This window comes from Solenopsis invicta, chromosome 4 (genome assembly GCF_016802725.1).
Source record: "Solenopsis invicta isolate M01_SB chromosome 4, UNIL_Sinv_3.0, whole genome shotgun sequence".
Taxonomy (NCBI): Eukaryota; Metazoa; Arthropoda; class Insecta; order Hymenoptera; family Formicidae; genus Solenopsis; species Solenopsis invicta.
The window spans coordinates 19,739,786-19,761,006 of NC_052667.1; the positions used below are offsets into that span (position 1 = coordinate 19,739,786).

Below are 21,221 nucleotides of genomic sequence, written 5' to 3' on the forward strand. Positions count from 1 at the left end.
AAGTTCAACAGAGTCAGTGATTAAAGTTACATATGGCGATTAAAATGTATGCTCTTAAAATTATAAATGCATATTATGCATACATGTGTGTATGGATAGAAATCACTTTTGATTCTATTAACTAATAGTGATTTATGCCTTAGCTAGCTTTTTAAACTTGTCACACATATACTTACAATTAGAATATAGCATATATTATAAATTAAAACACAATTTAAATTCTTAAATTATTGTACATCTTTTGTATTACTTATAAGAGATATTAATAGTTTGAACTTTTATTTTATATCTGAGAATTGCGTATTCCAAGCAAGAAATGTAAAATAGCAAAGTTATATGCGATAAGAAGTAAATAATTTTAATAACATTTTAAATTACGGTATATTTAACGATAATTCGTAAATTGTATAGTTATGAACAAAATAGAATTGAAATAGTAGAAATGCTTCTAAAATTTCTTAGTGCGTCATATAAAATGTTTAATCTATTGTTTAATCTACATATTAAACTGTATTGTTCTTCCAAAATTATGCGAAATGAATGCCTTTACTTCATTCGCGGCAAAGTCTACAGTGTGACTTTGAGTTACAGATAGATATCTGATAAGGAATTATTCTGTAAGTTAATAATTGCCGTTACCTCTGTTAAGTACGTAAGAACTATGATTAGAACAGAGTTCTCCATCATTTAAAATTTTCCTCGTTTTTTTTCCTGGTTTCAGGTTTACATGTAATTATACTAAGGTATATTAAGTCATCACAATCTCCAATATTAGACATGTATTCACGTAACATTAATATATGATTATGTTATCATCATACACCTAGTGTTAATAAACTATAAGAATCTTTGTAATTTATGAAAATTATTTATATCCATAAGTAAAAAAATAATGTTACATTGATATTATGTCTTTCTCAAGATCCCATTTTTACTCTTTGCGCAATTATGACAGATTTTCAACTCGAGTCGTATACAATAAAAATATATAAAAATTTTACGTACGTTATAATACAAAGAAATATAAATATTTTTACTTACGTAGTGCGGTTGCAACATTCACTGTCAGGATGGTAAAAATAAAAATCGTACCAAACATTTTTTTGTAAAATTGCTCTGAAACTACAAGAAAGGATCCACACAATAATCTTGACGAGTGAACTGTGTATTTCACGCGAACCACAATTAAACTTCTATTAATAAAACCCTATAATTTCCTTGTGAAAATTTCCTTTTTACTCTGATGCACGTGCGTAGAGTGAATAAAGTGTCCGTTTAAATTCTTTCTTTTTTATTTCATTCACCATTGTATTCTAAATTTGATCACATAGATTACGTTTACTTTAGCGCTGACAGAGTGTGAGTATTTGTCCTTGTTTCATTTTTAATAAATCACAAGAATGAAATAAGCTTCAAGTAAATGTAAAATGGAAGAGCAGACGAGAACTTCATAGATACGCTTCATAGAAACGCTTCATATAAAAAAATTATTTAAAAAGTTTTTAATTTTATATAAAAATATTTTTAAATAAAAAAAATATTTTAAAAAAATTTGTTTAACAAAACATATTTTATGAAATGTTGGTGAAACCATGTCTTGTGGCACTTGTGTGTAAAATCTACGAAAGATCATTAATTTGTTTTTTTTTATAAATAAAAATGCCTTAATTCCTTGACATTAGTTGTAGCAATTCCACGATTTTCCTGTTATTTCACAAACGCATCCTTTTTTTCTTCTTAGAAAATTGTAAATTATGTTTGTTCTACATATCCGATGAAAAAGTACTTATAGGGTCATTAGTAAAACTCTTAAATTATCACAAATAAACATTTTTATTTGAATAATCGTATCAGAAAGATACTAACAATAAGTACATTACATTTACAGTTTGGTTATCGGATTTGTTTTCACTATCAAAAATTCATCGGAAAACATGCACTTCATGTTTCAAAAAAGTGTTGAAATGTAAAATTAGCAAAATATTTTAATTTATGTAAATTAGATGATAAAAGAAAACATCATTTAATTGTTATAAATACATTTTTCAGACTATTCTATATAAATGTACGTTGTTGCGTAAAAAAAATAGTGAAAACAAATCCGATAGCCAAAGTTTTCAAGCTTCATCAGGAAACAATTGCTTAAATCTATTATAAGTTATTTTGTTAAAAATTGACAGAATCAATTTAGATATCATCTCTTCCACTATTGGTTTAAACATATTTATAATCTCTTTGGAGTTGTCGTTTATAATTTGGGAAAGAATTTTATGTAGTTGTTGAGATGAGCCCTCCTCCTCGTCATTAAATTCAAAACTGAATTTTATAACATCTATCTTCGATTTTATTTTCGATGCGTATATTTCTGTTACACCATTCTTCATTACCTCTTTTAATTCTACATCCACCTTATTGGTTGAGTTATCTGCAAATGGAAACATAATTTCAATGAAAGATGAATAAATGATAAATTTTTTATATTTAAGTAAATATCACTAAATTTATGTCTTATTTTAATGTAAAATTAATTAACAATCTTATGTACCTAAAGTAACGTGAATTAGTCCTTTGTTAGCGAGTGGCACCAGTAATTGTATATCGAAGTTATACATAGCGTCTAGGATAATATTTTCAGACATCATATCAATCTTGAAATGAAGCTTATCGGTAGATACGTTAATAGAGTTTACATTCAAATCACAAAAACCTCTCATTTTTACATCTGTCACGTTCCATTTTAAATTATTTGTGTCGTAAATAACTAATTTGTCAATAGTTAGTGACCCACTGGGAGGAACATCAAATTCTGGTAATCCTTCATTGCAAATCATACTCTTTAAATTATCGATGTTGTCTACAATGCATTGACCATAGACAACGCTGGAAGTATTACGTCCGCATGCGTGAATGTAGGAAGCTGTAAAAGAATTAACTCTCTTTTAATTAAAAAATTTAAATATAAAAAATTTTTAAAATTTTCATTTATTTTAGTTTGTTATTAAACATTTAATATAGTAATAAGATGAAAAAAACGGAAATCATACTTATTTAAATTACTCCTTCTATTACTAACAACAGCAATCAAATACTTCAAATAGATAACACTATTACGTATATTTAATTTATTTTAAGCATTTATTAATAATTACATTTCAATAAGATGACTAAACAAAATTATCACAGTCTATTCTTCATATTTTTTTTCCAATTTTTTATTCACTTATTTTGAAATAAGCTACTCCTAAGTTAATTGTGAAAATAGCTTGCATACAGTAATTTTTATGTAAACACAAACATGTAAGCTAAAAGATTTGTCATCATATTTTTTCGTTTATAAAAAGTAATTTTACATTAATAAAATAATATTTAAGAAAATCTAATATATTAATGTTTACTAGATTGCAATAATATTAAAATTCTAATTGATTAAAATTAAGTCTTTTTAAACAAAGCTCAGAAGTATGTATATCATGTATATAAACGGGTAAGCAGAGACTAATGCTACGATATTTAAGATTTTAAGCTTTAAACGCTAAACTGCATTGCTTACATTAAAGAATAACAATATTATTGTTATACAAACGCAATTGAAATATAGATTATATAAAATATCAGACTGTTTAGAAAGAATAAATTCGTAGTTCTGAAGGACATTTTAGAAAAGAAGAATACCAAATAATCAAATCTGTTGAAAGCAGATCTTGCAAAATGACACCAAAAAAAGAATAAAATTGACATCATAATTTTCTTAACTTTAAAAGGAGTTCTTTTCTAAAAGACAGATTGGTAGTAAATAATCTTGGTTTTTATAAGAATATATAAATAAGCTGAAATTTTTCAGAATTTACGCTGGGATTAACTTCAAAGTATTGACCTTAAGAATGTGTTCCAATAAACTAACTAGCAAAATCAGTTATTGATGATATTTTACTTTACTTCCCAGCTAACAAAATGACGTCAAAATGATGTAACTTTTTCAATCTGCAAACGTCATTAGTAACTATTTGTAGACTTTATTGCTCAATAATTTTTTCTAAGTGAATTTTATAAACATTTCTTTACAGTTTAAACTGGCTGCATTAGTTCAAGTTTATCTTCTTTCTTCCAATGTCAAGAGAGAAAGATAACCAATAAATTAGTGCAGCCAGTTCAAATAAAAACGAAAAAAAAAGATCTATTATTTTATAGATATACAAAACATGTTTGTATATATTTGTTATTAACGATACGTCATTTTGACGTAATATGGTAATGACGTATCATTTTACTATTAAAAGAACATGTCAAAATTACGTTTCATTTAAATCACATGACGTCTTTTTCATTAAAACCACGTTTTTTTTACGTCATTTTGACATTAACTTCTTAGTTATGAATGAAAAATCACTGATACAGCTAAATCAGTTTATTGGAACACATTTCTAAGGCGATCTTTATTAAAACACGCACTGTTTTGCGCCCATTACAACACTTAAAAACAAACTAATAAAAATTAAAAATATTGATCTTCTAATTTTTATTCAAGACGATTAAGTTAGCTGTTCTTGAGCTACTTTTCTCATTATTTTTAATATTATGTAAATCTCATGATAAAAAAAATATTAAGCGTTAAACACTAAACTGTATTGCCTACAAAGCACCAAGATCTAGCTACGACCGTGGAAAGCCTTCTTGTTTAGATTTGTATATATTGCTCACGTTAAAGAATAACAATATTATTGTTATGCAAAAACAATAAAAGCGCAATTGAAATATTGATTATATAAAATATCATATTGTTTAGAAAGAATAAATTCATATTCCGGAAGGATATTTTGGGAAAGAAGAATACTAAATAACCGAATCTGTTGAAAGCAAATCTTGCAAAATATTGCTACAAATCTAATTAACAAAAACAATACAAATTTAATTGCAGAATTTAATTCATCAAAAGATATCATAAAAAATACTAGCATTATATAACAAAATCTGTAGAGAATTTTGACATAATTTGACAGCAAATTACGAGCAAATATATTCTTATAATTAGACAGTAAATTAGTGGCAACAATCAAACAGAATCTGCGCAATTCAATTTAATGGCAGATTGGTAACAGAAATAGCGCAAATCTGTCCAATATAGCGTTATTACCAAATTGTCGATCGAAGCGAAGCAAGATCTGAACTGAATAGGGTAAGGTTGCCGAAATCGCATCACTTTTGACATAAAGGCTTATAACTAAGAAATTATAAGATAATATTTTTCACTTTCTTCACGTGATAATAAATTACAACATTCCTTCTTTCATTTTCATTTTTTCAGAATTTTACGTATCGTTATAAATTTTTAAATGACAATTTTTAAGAAATCTTCTAATAGTGCGATATAAGCAACTGGTCTTCTAAATTGCAACACAGATAAATATTACTCTTTCTAGGATAAAACAACATTTTTATTTTTGCTAGATTTCTTTCTTCTCGAGCAAAAATGCGTTAGATAAGCATAATTTTATTAATATTGGAGATAAATACTTTAAATTAAATATAATTTCCGTCAATGTCATCTTTTCGATAACTTTTCAATAATATTGAAATAACATTGCTATATTACGGTAATATATTGTTACAATGTGTGTATGCTTTGTATAATTATTATATTTGATTTCATATATATAGCCACGATCAAAGCAATAGTGCGAGTTAGAAAATTAAGACATGGTGCGATTTAGGTGACTGAGGCATTTTGTAAAACTCTATTTATTTAATTTATAAATAAAAACACAAAGTTATTTGAACTTTGTTAATATAATTTTAATAATATTGTAATCATTACAAATTTTTAAACTTTAGATTATCTATTTTGCCTTTTTTGCAATCAAGCTACACGATGTGTTGAAGAATAGCAGCAAGTTGTGATTTTTCTATAAATGTTAATAAGAGAATTTCTATTGTTCTTAACGTGTTGAGTTCAATGAAGGATGATAATAATGTTAAGTAGTTTCCAAATAATTTCACAAACAGTGTACAAGTACTGTGGTTGTATTTAAACGCGAGGTGGTGCGATTTATGAGTCGGTGCGATATCGGAAACCTTACCCTATAATTGTCGTGAGAAAGGAAGATGCCGTTTCATCTATATAAAATTTGTCAAAACCTCATAGAATTTAAAGTCTATATAATTGAAGCTCGGTCATATCATGTTTCTGTATTGTTTTATGGAAGATGATGTAATGTTACGTAAAGCTTTCTCAGTGTAAATTTATCGTCAATAACAGTACGCAAAACTTGCTCGCTTTCCGTTACCAATACTTGGTTACATGCGTAGACTTTATCAGCAAAACATAAATTTATTGCTGACATAGATGATCCCAAAATTGTCATCAATCTTTGAGCGAGTTTGATGACTATATAACTTGGTGAGTATATAATTTGCCCCACATAACGTGACAAGCTTTATGTAGTATAGTATTAGTAGAAAGTATTAGTAGTTATTAGTATACATTATTGTGATAAAAATAAAAACATGTTTCTTACGCAAATTTGATGTAACAGGAGCTGCGAGAATCACAAAAGCAAGAATTTCAGCAAACATTTTTGAAGAATGTATTAATAAATGTACAAATATAAGAAAAAAATTTATAAATTGTTTAAAACTATTAAAAACTGTTTATTACTTCTTTACAAATAGCAAAAAACAGTCGTATATATATCTCAACAGAAGCAACCAAAAATGAAGACTAATCCACTGTGAGCTTCGATCCTGTTTTTATACAAACAAACATCCTGGTATACTTTAATTTGATACCTGTTTTCCTAGTCCTTTCCCTGACACAAAAAGTTGCTAGACATCCGTATTCAATGTTCCAGGTTCTATAAATAAGGCAGTCAAAACAACTGTTAACCTTGGCAGATATAAATAATGTATGATTCTTTATAACTGCAAGATATAAACCTTGTTACAAAATCTCTTCACAATGTCTCAAGCAACATTATATACATTATAGATTTTTAGTTCTGGCAATGAATATCAAAATATAACTTAATTGTATAATTGATAATTCCACAAAACCACAGTCTGTACAGTATTATGATTTTGACTGGTTTATCGATGCCTTAATTTGGGCTTGCTGAAATGCTTGTTGCAGTTTATCTATCACATCCCTCTGTGAATCCAACTTCTTGTCTAAAGTGGATATAAGGTCATCTACGCGTTTTCTGAAATTTGTTCCCTTATATGTTAAGTTTCTGAAACCAGACTTGAAACTCAACTTTATAATCCAAACAAACTTACAATTCAGACTTGATGTAATCCATGCGTTTGTCAACGTTCTGTTTGGCCTCACACAAGTCTTGCTTCACGAGTACAGGTCCTATAAGCTTAAACACGTCGTTTTCCTCCTTCAAAATGTCTAACTCCTTTTTCACCATCATATTTTCATTCAACTGTCCATCTAGTTGTTGTCGCTGGCTCAGTGTCTTGTTGTATCCTACGAGTGCAATAGGAAATAGATTAAAAATAATGAAATAAAGAAAGGAGCTTACATTACTTTCCAGAAAAACATTTATTCTGAGATGTCTCTTAACCTTTTTGGATTTGTCTTAACGTGTCGGCTTCATTTTGAAGCTTTTTTTGAATTTCCTCCACCATGATTATCCGAAAGATATCTTTAAACAAGTCAAGAAAAATCAACCGCAATCAAATAATAATATTACAATCGAGTTGTTCAATGCTAACTCCGGAGATTCGTGCAGAGAAGACTCAACAACACGCAATCACGAAAAAGACTTCACCAACATAACCAAATTAGTATTTGAGCCTTCGACCTTCGATCGTATTGCATCGCGCTTTGTGCGATTCGATTCGATATATCTCGATAGTTTCTCGTTTATCTCATTCTCATCGTTCTATTAAATTAAAAGGTAAATAATTAAAAAAAAAGAATTGTTTGATTAAATTGAAATAATTATAATTTTTATAAATAACTTTTAACTGTAAAAAAGTGAAACATAATTGCAATATGGAACAATAATATAACGAAAGCAAATTGCACTGTAGTTTGTGCGATATATCAATCCAGTGCTCGTATGATTTCGCTTTTCAATAACATCATGGTTCTTAAATCAAGGCAGATGTATGATGCGGTTTAAAGAGTGAGATCTTAAACAAATACAACATTGCTGGATTCATGTGTCCTAGCTTTTACAATATAGCCGAATTTGGTAATGTTGATTGTACCACCCCAGTCAGAACCCTTGTAGAAAAATACTACCCTGCCTGCACCAAACGTAACAAGCACGTCGCTGTGACGTGCTAACTCGTCGCATGTTACGTCTCAGCGACGTCTCAACTGGTGTTTGAAACGTAATTGAGACGTCGCTGAGACGTAACTAACATCCCCATTTCTGGTGACAGCGACGTTGTAATGACGTGTATTTTGTGACTTATGCACTAATTGTGACCTGAAAATTATTGACGAATTTTGAAAAATTAAGATTGGTTTTTACTGCATTATGTACGTAAAATACTTTCTAGATAAAATGTATAATAGTTTTACACTGAGAGAAGAGAATGATTGCAATTACCATAATTCAACTGTAATTTATAATGGTTTTGGGTGCGATCTATAAATTATAGTAATTCTGAATTATAATATTCTACTTTTTATGTATCATGTTACATCTATTATGTTTATAATGGTTCCAATTATTGGAAGTTTAAAAAGGTTAGTTTTAATCACATAGTAAATTAAAACATCTTCCACTTGATTTTATTTTCAAGGGAATTCATCAGAAAAATTATTCTACTCTAATAGAACATCGATGAAAAATCTTATAATGCTTCGCCTTTTATACCATTTACGTGTTTTCTTTCTTACGAGAAATAGAGTTGGTATAAAGAGAGTTGGGACAATTACCCGGAAATCGCCATTAAGGGGGAAAATATATAGCTACCTAGCGCTAATTTCAAAATATGAGCATGCAATACTGTGTAACACTGTATATACAATTCAGTGCTTTCTAATTTTGACACAATCATACAGAGCCGTTTTTTCGTATACAGCGAACATTCTTAACCTTAATTTCTGCACAATTTTGAAAACCATGTCAAATGATCGATATTATTTATTCATGAGAGGTCGAATACATCTAGCTTTGATAGAAGCAGTGTTTTACGAGTTGATATTGTGTAATACTGTGTCACACAGTGTATGACTATGTTTTGTTGCTGGAAAGCTCTCAATAACAATGAAACAAAATTTTAACTTTAAATAATCATTACTTTTTTTAAATATATATAAGTTTTTTACATTTTGAGTTCTACGACTTACAATTAGAATTATATAATTTAAAAAGATTATTTTAAGGAGATTTTTATTTTATGTAGCAGAAAGATTATGCTAAGAAAAAATTAGTTTTATAAATATACCAGGATCAAATACTTAACTCAATCATCTTAAATTTCTCGTAAATTGTTATATAAAAAAAATGTTTAAAAGAAAAATTATATGTTAATAAAAAAATAATTATTACATTAAAGTGTTTTGACATCCTTCTGCTGCACAATGTACCATCTCACTAAACAATGTGTACAGAAAGACTATTTAACATATTTTCTTTAATATTATTCATTAGTCTACATATAACATGACAATAATATTGGAATAATAAATAAAATGTTAACAATAAGAAATAAAAAAATAGATAAATTTTTAAAACAATTTGAGATTATATTTGTATATCATTATTTTTTATTATTTATTTATTATTTATTTATTATTTATTAAGAAAAAGTTAACTTTTTGGCTTTAAAAAAATATTGACAAAAATTACACTTGTGTAATTAATATTCTTTTCAGAATTAATATTCTTTCTAGAGTTGCAAAAAGGTTGCAAAAGAGTTTGTATCAACTGACACACGTAAACACACTCTTCAACCAAAGACGATTAGGCTGCGTTCGGGAATACACACCAAGTTCTTCCGAGTATCATTTTATCCTTGTTTAACATTCAGTGAACAACAAAGATAAAACGACAGTCCAAGGCACGCGGTGTGTACAGCTCTATTTAATCTACCTAACCTAACTGATAGCTAACCGGAAATTTCCCCCTTAATGGCGGAGCCAATCAGCATTAGGCACATACATTGTCGCAACTCTCTTTATACCAACTCTAACGAGAAAACGCCATAACAACCATCTAGTGACGGTTTCGTGTACTACTATACGCAGAGAAAAGAGTATTTGTGACTATAATTGCATGGTTAAGGAAATTATTATGAGAGATGCATCGAATAGTGATTTTTACCGGATAGCCGGATACCGCGATAGTATTTCCCAACTGTACATTACTCTACGTAACGTTTTCACAATTATGTATTAAATTTAATTACATTAAATGAAAAACATCATTTTTAAAAAGTAAAATGTTATTTATCTTTAAAATATAAATCATAATACAAAAGAAAATTCAACAAATAGCTAATTAATTAAAACATTCAAATTATTTAGTTACGTCGCAGCGACGTGCACAAGATGTATCATATTTTCTGCGACTTTATGATCAAAACAGCACGTCTCTGTTACGTCCGGTGCAGGCAGGGTACTGAGCATTACTAGTGCGCAGTTATAGTATTTTGAGGCACCCCAATCAGCACACAATATTTAAAAAATATTTTTAGAAACATTTAAAAAACATTTTTAAAAACATTTATGAAAACGTCAAAAATAATGAGTTAAGTGCCCTTTTTTCCTTAAAGAAGTATTTATTTTAACGTTTAAAAAAATGTTTTTTAAATATTATAAAAATGTTTTTTAAACATTTAAAGAAAATGTTTATTAAATGTTAAAAAAACGTTTTTTTAAATGAAGCATAAATAAGCAAATCAATAAAAAAAAAAAAAACATTTTAAAAACTTTTGCAATAAAAAAATTTTTCAAAAACGGTAAAATTAGTGGATTTATGCTTCTTTTTACATTAGACAATTTTTTTTTAATATTGAGGTTTTTTCTTAAAAATTTTTTTTTCTGAAATTTCCAAGCGGTCATCCATCCAAGTTGCGACTCCGGTGAACGTTGCTTGATCTCTGTGATTGCTGCGAACTGATCCCTCGTGATAATCTGTAAACACTTTGTGCTAATACATGTACATTACTGATAGATCAGGTCAATACATGTCAAAAAGATGAAATATATATAAATTTATATTATTTATATAAATAATATAATTAAGTTAATTTTTTACTGATTTTCGTAAATGTTATTGAAACATTTTTTAAACGAATTTTGAAATATAATATAATTGGAAAATAAATAGCTTAAATGTTAAATAAATAATAAATAAACATAATTTTATAGAAATAAAAAAAAAATAAAAAAAATTAATATTAAATAAACATTTAAAAAGTGCTTATTAAAATCATATTTTCAATTAAATAATCCATAAAAAATAAACTTATAACTTAAACAATATTAAATAAACGTTTAAAAACGTTTATTTAAAAAAGATTAAAATAAATATTAAATAAATATTAAATTAATATTCAATCAATATTAAATTAATGTTTTTAAAATTGTTGTTTCAAATAAAAAATTAATGTAAAATAAATATTAAATTAATGTTAAATAAATGTTAAATTAATGTTTTTAAGAAACGTTTTTTCAAATGAAAAATTAATGTGAAATAAATAATAAATAAATGTTAAATAAACGTTAAATAAATAGTTTCTCAAGTTATTATTTTAAATATTTTATTAGTGTTAAAAAAATGTTAAATAAATATTAAATAAATATTTTCTATAAATCATTATTTTAAATATTTAATTAATGATAAATAAATGTTTAATAAATGTTTAATAAATATTTTTGTTATAATGAAGTGTACAATAAAAAATTAATATTAAATAAATATTAAAAAAAAATTTTTTTAATTTTGTGGACTGAGTGAGTCTGTGTTCACACCACACTCATATTTAAGTGTGTTATGTGAACAAAAACGTAAAAAAACCTTATTGAGGCAGCCATATTGGACACAAATTATTATAAAATCTCAATATAGGATACGTTACATGTATATGAAAATATAAGGAAAAAAGGATTACACTGGGAAAGCATTAATGACCGCTTGTGTACAGAGAAATTAAATACTGAAAACTACTTATAATTACTGGTTTGAGTAACCGATATAATATTTTAATATATGATTTTATATTTTTACATTTGCTACATCTATATAATAATAAATAAGCTAAAAATATTATTAAACTTGATTAAATTGTTTTCTTAGAGAAAAAGTGTGATCATCTTAAATATAAAAAGAGTCATATTTTCTAGTAAATATTTTCTACAAAAAATAGATTACTTAAAAAAAAAGAAATTTTTGTTTTTCTTTTTATTTACAACCCGACTGCAAGTAAATAAACTCTTGAATAGGGAAAGGTAGAGGAAAGACGAGATGGTGGAAGGAAAGGAGGGAAGGAAGGAGTGAGAAAGGGAAGTAGAGGAGGGGAAAGGGTGGAGAAGAGGAGGGTGGGAAGACCGAGCAAAGCAGAGGGGATGAGGGATAGAGTATATAGTCTGTCGCTGATAGATGCGTTTAAGAGAGGAGAGAAAAGGAAGGAGATAGATGCATTACAGGCAGATATCTTTAAGAAAAGTATAAAGGTATTGAGATCGCCGGAAAAACAGCTAGAAAAGCAGCCGGAAAAACAGCCGGAAAAGCAAGAAGGGGGGTTGAGTGAGATATTAAGGGAGGTAAGGGAGGGTTTTAAGAAAATTAAAACGGAATTAAGAGAGGTAAAGGAGGGGAAAGGAGAGATGAGGGAATGGATGGAAGATATGAGGAAAAGATTAGACAGTTTAGAGAAAAGAGTGGAGGAGATCGAGAAGGGAAAGGGGGAGGGAAGAGAAAGAGGAAGGGGTAAAGCAGATGGGGATGAGTTAAGGAAGGAAGAGGAAGGGGTAAAGCAGATGGAGAGAAGGAGAAAGGGAGAGATGAAGGAATTAGAAGAAAGGATGAGGAGAATAGAGTTAGAGGGGGAAAAAAGGAAAAGGGAAGAGAGGAAGAGAAATATAATCGTAAAAGGAGTGAAAGCAAAGGAGAAAGAGATAGAGGGGTTAAGAAAAGAGATAGAAGAGATAGTGGGGGCGACGGGGGCGACAGCGAGAGTGGAAGGGATAAGGAGTATAGGGAAGAAAGATAAGGAGAGAAGGGAAATGGTATGGGTAAGATTAGCGAGTGTAGGGGAGAAAATTGAAGTGATGAAAGGAAAAGCGAAGCTGAGGGAAAGAAGGGAGTGGATAGTGGATGATCTGACAGAAAAGGAGAGAAGCATAGAGTGGTGGATAAGGAAGGAAGCGGAAAGGATAAGGAGGGAAGGTAGGAAAGTAAGAGCAGGATATATGAAAATATGGATTGAGAAGAAATTATGGGTATGGGATGAGATTAAGGATGAGTTGAGGGAATGGCACGGAAAAGAAGTAAGAGAATGGAAGGGGGGATGGAGAAGGGTAGAGGGGTGGAAAAAGAGAAAGAGGATTTTTAGTAGGGTGGTAGACGGAGGGAGAGGGAGAGGGGGAAATAGAAAGAAATATAGAAAATGAGAAGCATAGAAAAAAGAGGAGGAATAAGAAAAAAGAAGATGGCAAAAAGTATAAGATAGGCTTTTGGAATGTGGCAGGCATGGAAAACAAAGAAAAGGATTTCAGGGAGAGACTAAAAGAATGGGATGTGATGTTCCTGAGTGAGACTTGGTTACAGAAGAAGGGATGGGAAAGAGTTCGAAAATGGCTGCCAAAAGGATACGTGTGGGAAGTGCAAGAGGCGGCAAGGAAGAATAAGAAAGGGAGGGCAATGGGAGGAATGATTGTGGGGATAAGGAAAGGGATAGGGAGAGAAAAGGATGAGAAGGAAAGAAAAGAGGAGGGATTACAAGCAGTAAAAGTAAATTTAGGGGGAGAGTGGTGGAGGCTAATAGGAGTGTATGTAAATAGAGATTTGGAGGTAAAAATGGGAAAGCTGAGAGAGTGGATGGAGGCTAGAGAGGAAGGGGTGAGGGTGTTAATAGGGGGGGGGATTTCAATGCTAGGACGGGGAGAGAAGGGGGAAGAATAGGTGAGGATAAAGAGGGAGGTGTAGAACAGGGAAAGAGGAGCTCGAAGGATGAAAAGGTGAATAGAGAGGGAAAGAAGCTATGTGGTTATATAGGAGAATTGGGATGGTCAATATTGAATGGAAGCGTAAAGGGGGATGAGGAGGGGGAATGGACGTATACATGAGGGAAGAGAGGGACCGTAATAGATTATGTGATCGGAAATGAGGAGATAAAAAGGAAGTTGGAAAAGATGAAGGTGGAGGATTGGGTAGACTCCGATCAGCCGATAACGGTATGGGTGGAGGAAGGAGGCCGGAGGGAAGAGAGGACCGGGAAAAGGAAAAGGAAAGGAAGAAGGAGGGTTTGGAGAAGGGAAAAAAGTAATTTGAGGAATACCTTGGGAAGAGGGATAGTGATGGTGAGGGAGTAGGGGAGGTTTGGAGGAAAATGAAGAGAAAAGTAGAAGTGGCATTAGAGAAAGTAGAGAAGGAAGAAAAAAGGAACGGAGAGGATGGTGGGATGAGAAATGTAGGGATAGGAAAAGAGAGGTTATGGAGGAATTAAAATGGTGGAGAAGGAGAGGAGGAAAAGGGAAAAAATATAAAGAAATGAGGAAGAGGTACAGGGAACATTGTGAGAAGAAGAAGAAAAAGGAGAGGAAAAGATGGGAGAGGAAAATAAAAGGAATAAGATCCGAAAAGGACGTGTGGAAAGTAGTGAATAAAGGAAGGAGGAAGAGAAAGAGAGTCAGGAAAGGGATTGAAATGGGGGAGTGGGATAAACACTTTAGAGGGGTGCTAGGGGAAGTGGAGTGGAGGATAAGAGGGGAGGTAATGGGGAGAGGGGTAGAGGAGGAAGAAGAGATTAGTAGAGAGGAAATTGGTAGAGCGATAAGGAGATTGAAGGACAGAAAAGCGGCAGGAGGGGATGGGATTACGAATGAAGTATGGAAATATGGGGGAAAAGAAATAAGGGAATTGCTGTGGGAGATATGTAATAGAGTGTGGAAGGGAGAGGGATGGCCGGAAGATTGGAGAGAAGGGATAGTGGTACCGATAGTGAAAAAGGGGGAGGGGGAAAAGGTAGAAGACTATAGGGGGGTTACGCTTACGCAAACGGCGTATAAAGTGTACGCGGCGGTTTTGGCGGAGAGATTGAGGAAAGAAGTGGAAAATAAAAGGATATTACCACCGAGTCAAACGGGGTTTAAGAAAGGGGTAGAAACGATAGACCACATATACGTGTTAAATTATTTAATAAATAAGAAAATAACGGAAACAAAAGGCAAATAGTAGTTATGTTTGTGGATATGAAAGCAGCGTTTGACTCGGTGGATAGGGAGATACTAGTACAGACAATGAGAAGGAAGGGAGTGAGAGAGAGTCTGGTGGTGAGGTGTGAGGAAGTTTTGGAGGAGACAATAAGTAGAGTAAAGGTGGGGGAAAGGGAGGGGGGAAACTTTTGGACACGTAGAGGAGTGAGACAGGGATGTCCGTTGAGCCCATGCATGTTTACACTACTGCTAGCGGATTTGGATGAGGAAAAGGGGGTTGGGGGGAGTAAAGGTGAAGGAAAGAAAAATTTATTCCCTGGCGTATGCGGATGATGTGGAGGTGGTGGCAGAGGATGAAGCAAAGATGAAAGGGTTAATAAAAACATTAGAAGGATATGTAGAACAGAAAAGATTAGAAGTAAACGTGGAGAAGTCAAAAGTGATGAAGTGTGGAAGAGGGGGTGGGAGACAGAAAAAAATAATATGAAAATGGAAAGGAAATGAAATAGAGAAAATGAAAAGGTATAAATATCTGGGCTACATAATGATGGCAAATGGGGGACAAAAAGAACATATAGAGGAGAGAGTCAAAAAAGGAGCGGTGGTGATGAGAGAAGTATAGGGAATAGGAAAGAGAAAATTCGGAAAGGACTGGGCTAGAAGGATGTGGTTATTTGATAGGTTGGTATGGACGGTGGTTAGCTATGGGGCAGAAATTTGGGGGTGGAAAGAAAGGGAAAGGGTAGAGAGGATACAGGACAGGTATTTGAAATGGGTAATAAGGATGGGAAGGTACACACCGGGGTACATGGTAAGGAAGGAGATGCAGAGGGAAAAATTAAGGGGAAGGGCAGGAATGAGGACATGGAGTTATAAAAAGAAACTGGGAGAAGGAGGAGGGGGGTTGACAAGGTTGTGTTGGAAGGAGATAAGAGGTAGAGCGAAGGAAGGAAAGGTGATGGGAAAATGGGAGGAAGAAAGAAGAGGCTTCTATGACAAAAAGGGCTAAAATATCAAGGAGATAGAAAAGTTAAGAGAAGAGGGAGGGTTAAGGGGGGAAGAGGTGGTAGCAAGAGAGAGGAGGCGGCAGGAAGAGGAAAGGTGGAAAAAAATTAGGAGCTCGAGGTTCAACAGATGGTATAACAGAGTGAAGGGAAAGGGAGTGCCGGAGTACTTGAAGAGGGATTGGAAAGAGGAAAGATGGAAAAGAATTGCGAGGTTTAGGTTAGGAGACGGTATGAGAGAAGGTAGATACTGGGAAGAGAAAGAGAAAAGAAAGTGTAGGATATGTGGACGAGGATAGGAAACGTGGGAACATATATGGGAGGAATGCACGGATTGGGGGACGGAAAAGGGATGGCAGGAGATGGTAGGAGAGGTTTTAGGTGAAAGGGGGGAGGGAGAGGTTTGGATGAAAAAACTAGAGGAGATGAGGGAGGGAGGAGGGTGACTGGGTATGAATGAGAGTGTGGAAGGAAGAGAGGAAAGTGTGGAAGAAAGTGGCGGAAACGGAGGTCCAAAGAATGAGTGTGGAGGTATGAATGGATGAGTGATTTTTCTCTCTCTCTCGTGCGTTGTAAAGGATGCAAGGAATAAAAAAGGTTGAAACTATGTAAGCGGAGCGGAAGTCCGCAATGTACTCCGCAAGGAATAAAGTACCTTACTACTAGTACTACTTATAATTACTGATTACATTTATTATATATATATATATATGATTACATTAATTATATATTATAAATGTAAAGTTTAATGTCAATCTTGCTATTGCTTTTAATATATAATAAACTAATGTAATCAATTAATTATGTATAATTTTTAATATTTCATTACTATATTTTGTGTTTTATAAATGTTGAAGCATAATCTAAAATTATCCATCCTCTCAAATCTTAAAATAACTGCTGTAACGAGACGCTTCGATCGTTCGTACAAAAACATTGCTGACTTTGACTACGTTTCGTTTCACGCATAATGTGCATGGCATAATCACGTTATCCGTGTAATTCCTCAAATATTAAATAAGAACGAAATGATATATGTACATATAACATGCGCAGCATGAGTGAAATGGACCGTAATCTTTGTTATTCGTTTTCACGTTCGAAGATCCGCTGTAACGATTAAACACCACCTCTCTCTCTCTCTCTCTCTCTCTCTCTCTCTCTCCTGCTCACCGATTCGAGGAAACTATTGTTCGATTCCGAGAAAGAGGGATTCCGCGACAGGAAATCGGAGCGCTCCCAAAACTGAAGGTAACAGATTAGCACAAACCTTCGTTACAATTACGTTCGCAGACTTTGCATAGAAAAAGAGAGTTGTGATCTGTCGAGTGGAACAAAGGTGTTTGAAGTAATTTCTATTCAATTAAAGAAGATCTCCTACGATCTGTGAGATCATCATATAAACTATCTTCCTCTCGGAGTGAGCCTTCCACGGGGCTGACTTAACGTTATACATATGTATATTGTACAATCTCACTATACTGTATCATAGATGGCGCTTAGCGCTAGATTCGTGCGTGCGTTAGTCTACATAAGGTTGGCTTGATCGATCGTGATCTAGTGAAAAGGGTTAAGTTGGCAACAGTGAGAAGGAGGAGTGGAAGCGGGATTCTACCGCCAGAACTGAGAGTCAAGTTTTGTAAAAGCGAACGTAGCCAGACACTGTATCCCAAGAATATATATATATGTGTTCCGTCAGAGAGTCGTCGTTTATATCTGATCACCCGAACCGACGATACACGCAAGAACGTCCATTTAGGCACGCACATTGGTCCTTCGAGCCGGATGAGGCGAACACTTAAAGTGCCGAAACCAAAAACACGCCATTGCGGACAGACACTGCCGGAACGCCATTACGGAGGATCTAAAGGTAACTCATTGCCGTTCGCTCAGGGAGACGAGGACAGCCCCCCTCGCACAATACGCGAGGCATAACCGGCCTGCAGTTAAGAAATTCAGGCAGTCTCGCACGTCGCTGTCTCGATCTCAAAATCTCAGAGCAAGCATCTCTCTCTCTCCCTCGACGAGGAAAGCCATTAGGAAGATCGTCGTGCGGCATCTCTCTCGCACGACGTAAGGCACGACGGGCCACTGAGGATCGTAGTGCGCATTCTCTCTCGCACGACGCGAGACACGGCAACCCACCAGAGAATCGTCGCGCGACTTCTCTCACACACCACGAGGCACGGCGGCGTCTGGTTAAGGATTGTCGTGCGCCCTCTCTCTCTCTCGCACGACGCGAGGCACGGCGGCGTCTGTTAAGGATTGTCGTGCGCCCTCTCTCTCTCTTGCACGACGCTGGCGCGGCGGCGTCTGTTAAGGATTGTCGTGCGCCCTCTCTCTCTCTCGCACGACGCGAGGCACGACGGCGTCTGTTAAGGATTGGCGTGCGCCCTCTCTCTCTCTCGCACGACGCGAGGCACGGCGGCGTCGGTTAAGGATTGTCGTGCGCCCTCTCTCTCGCACGACGCGAGCTCACCGTTAGCAACACGAGGAGCATTATTGTTCTGGACGAAGAGCACACGCAGTCTTTCTCCCTCTCTCTCTCTCTCTCTCTCGCGTCATGAGAGACATCGTCGGATCTCGTCTACGATCAACCTTTTCCAATTGGCACGAGACGTGATATTTTACCGACAACGAGGCTACGCAGCGCTAAGCAGTAATCAACATAGTATCTACAAGTTGACTGAGGCAGAATTTCAACGGCTATCGGCGGATGTTCCATTGCCATCTTGAGTAGGACAAGAAATTATACAGCGTAGGCGTATCGAAAATCTATTGTATAAAGATAAGTAGAAATTAGGTTAAGCAAATAAGTCGAGTCATTTGAATAATATTCTACGTTTTGTAAAATGGAGAACGTCGCGCAATTAGTCAAACAGAGAGGCCGAGTCAAGGCCAAACTCACTATTTTCAATAATTTCCTTTTGAGAGCTGAGGAGGAACCTGAAAACCTTGCAGAACTTCCCAGTAGATTAGAAAAGGCTGAACAATTATGGACAGAATTTGACTTAATACAAAATAAAATCGATGACATTGAAGACTCAGCAGAGCAACAACTAGAAAGAGTTAACTTTGAAGATACATTTCACGCAATAATTACTAAGGCTCGTAGAGCATGTATAACAGGTCAACCACTCAACTCTCAAAATGCAACCTTAAATGCACAACCTGTATTTCAACAAGGGCAAGTTGTAGTACGACCGAATGTGAAATTGCCAAACATTGATCTGCCAAAATTTGAGGGAAATTATGAACGATGGATACCTTTTCGAGATTTGTTTGAGTCATTGATTGCATCTAATAATAATTTACCTGATGTACAAAAATTACATTATTTACGCTCCGCGTTATCAGGGGAGGCGGTCAAGGTAATTAGTTCATTAGAAATTACTAATGATAACTATATAGTAGCATGGAACCTATTAAAAAAAAGGTATGAAAATAAAAGATTAACCGTGCAATACCTTATTCAACTGCTGATTGACTTGCCAGCTATTCCCAGAGAATCATATACAGAACTCAGACAATTGGTAGACAATGTTTCGCAATACACACAATCTTTGTTAAAACTCGGCCAACCAATAGAAACCTGGAGTACTATAATTATTCATATTGTTTTACCTAAGCTCGACAAAGGTTCGCGGAGAGAATGGGAATCAAAGCGAGGGGAAATAGAAGAGTTTCCTACTTTAGCGGAATTTATAGATTTTATTATTAATCGCAGTGCGTTTTTAGAAGCAGTGAACAGAGCAAACCAGAATTCACAGAGCGTTGCTGGAAGTCAAGCTCGAAACAATGGGAAGCTGAACACAGGCCATCAAAGAAATGTAACTCAAGCTTATGTCGCGGCAAATAGTCCATGTGTAACATGCTCTGGCGATCATAAATTGCACGAGTGCAAACGCTTTCTGGAAATGTCAATATCAGATAGGACTGCAGAAGTAAAAGGTAAACGTTTGTGCATAAAATGTCTGAAGGCCTTTCACGGACGAAATTGTAAGGCGTTAAATTGCAAAATTTGTAAAGGTTATCATAATACGCTATTACATAGAACCGATTCCGCTAGTAGTGAGAAATCAAATAAAGTACAGAATCAGGATTCTGTGAACAACAAACAGTCGCCTCAGCAACCCATTGCTTCGAACAGTGACAATACAAATACAGTACTCAATCACTGCGGTATAAAAGGAGACCCGCAAGTACTCCTAGCAACTGCCATTATTTATATTTATGATCGCAACGAAATTGCACACGAATGTCACGCGTTACTTGACAGTGGATCGCAATCCAACTTTATTACAAAAAATTTAAGTAAACGATTAAATTTAAAACAAGAGTCTATTAATACCACGATTATGGGCATAAATCATGCTCCTGTGAGCGCACTTCAAAAGACTCGCACAATAATTAAATCTAGAATTACTTCTTTTGAGCCAGAGATTCCTTTTTTAATAATTGAAAAAATAACAGAACGTTTGCCAATAAATGCAATAGATAAAAATAATCTAGTAGTACCAGCTAAGTTACAGCTGGCAGATCCCAATTACTTTATACCAGGTAACATTGATGTGTTGTTGGGAGCCTCCATCTTCTGGGATATCATGGGCACCAAGAGGATCCGACATAACAAGCATGGGCCTGTACTCCAAGAAACATTGTTAGGATGGATTATCTCAGGCACTTTATTAAATCAGAAAAAACAGTACAACACTTATTGCGGAATGTCCACTAACGCGCTTCTTAACAAGCAATTGGAGAACTTCTGGAAGGTCGAGGAAATAGAGCAACCGAGGCATCGTTCAGAGGAAGAGACACTATGTGAAAATCAATTTCAAGCGACATACAAAAGAGATCACGAGGGCCGCTTCGTAATA

The 21,221-nt window shown here is 33.7% G+C and overlaps 1 protein-coding gene across 5 annotated transcripts; it reads right to left on the reverse strand.

Moving 5' to 3' along the window:
- Positions 1-1,814: 1,814 nt before the first annotated feature.
- On the reverse strand, positions 1,815-7,799 carry LOC105206462 (prefoldin subunit 6). 5 transcript variants are annotated; one of them, XR_005574677.1, is made up of 6 exons: positions 7,563-7,799; positions 7,270-7,465; positions 6,931-7,193; positions 6,513-6,848; positions 2,546-2,917; positions 2,348-2,425 (listed from the first exon to the last, which is right to left on the reverse strand). XR_005574677.1 is itself a non-coding variant. In XM_039448744.1 (4 exons), the coding sequence occupies exons 3-4, from the start codon at positions 2,829-2,831 to the stop codon at positions 2,118-2,120; spliced, it is 594 nt and encodes a 197-aa protein (XP_039304678.1). In that variant the 5' UTR covers positions 2,832-2,917; positions 6,784-6,848; positions 6,931-6,991; the 3' UTR covers positions 1,815-2,117. The 5 variants fall into 5 exon arrangements, 4 of the variants coding, with proteins under 4 accessions (XP_039304678.1, XP_039304677.1, XP_039304676.1 ...); XM_039448744.1 differs by lacking the exons at positions 7,270-7,465; positions 7,563-7,799 and having other exon boundaries at positions 1,815-2,425; positions 6,784-6,848; positions 6,931-6,991; XM_039448743.1 differs by lacking the exons at positions 7,270-7,465; positions 7,563-7,799 and having other exon boundaries at positions 1,815-2,425; positions 6,931-6,970.
- Positions 7,800-21,221: the final 13,422 nt, after the last annotated feature.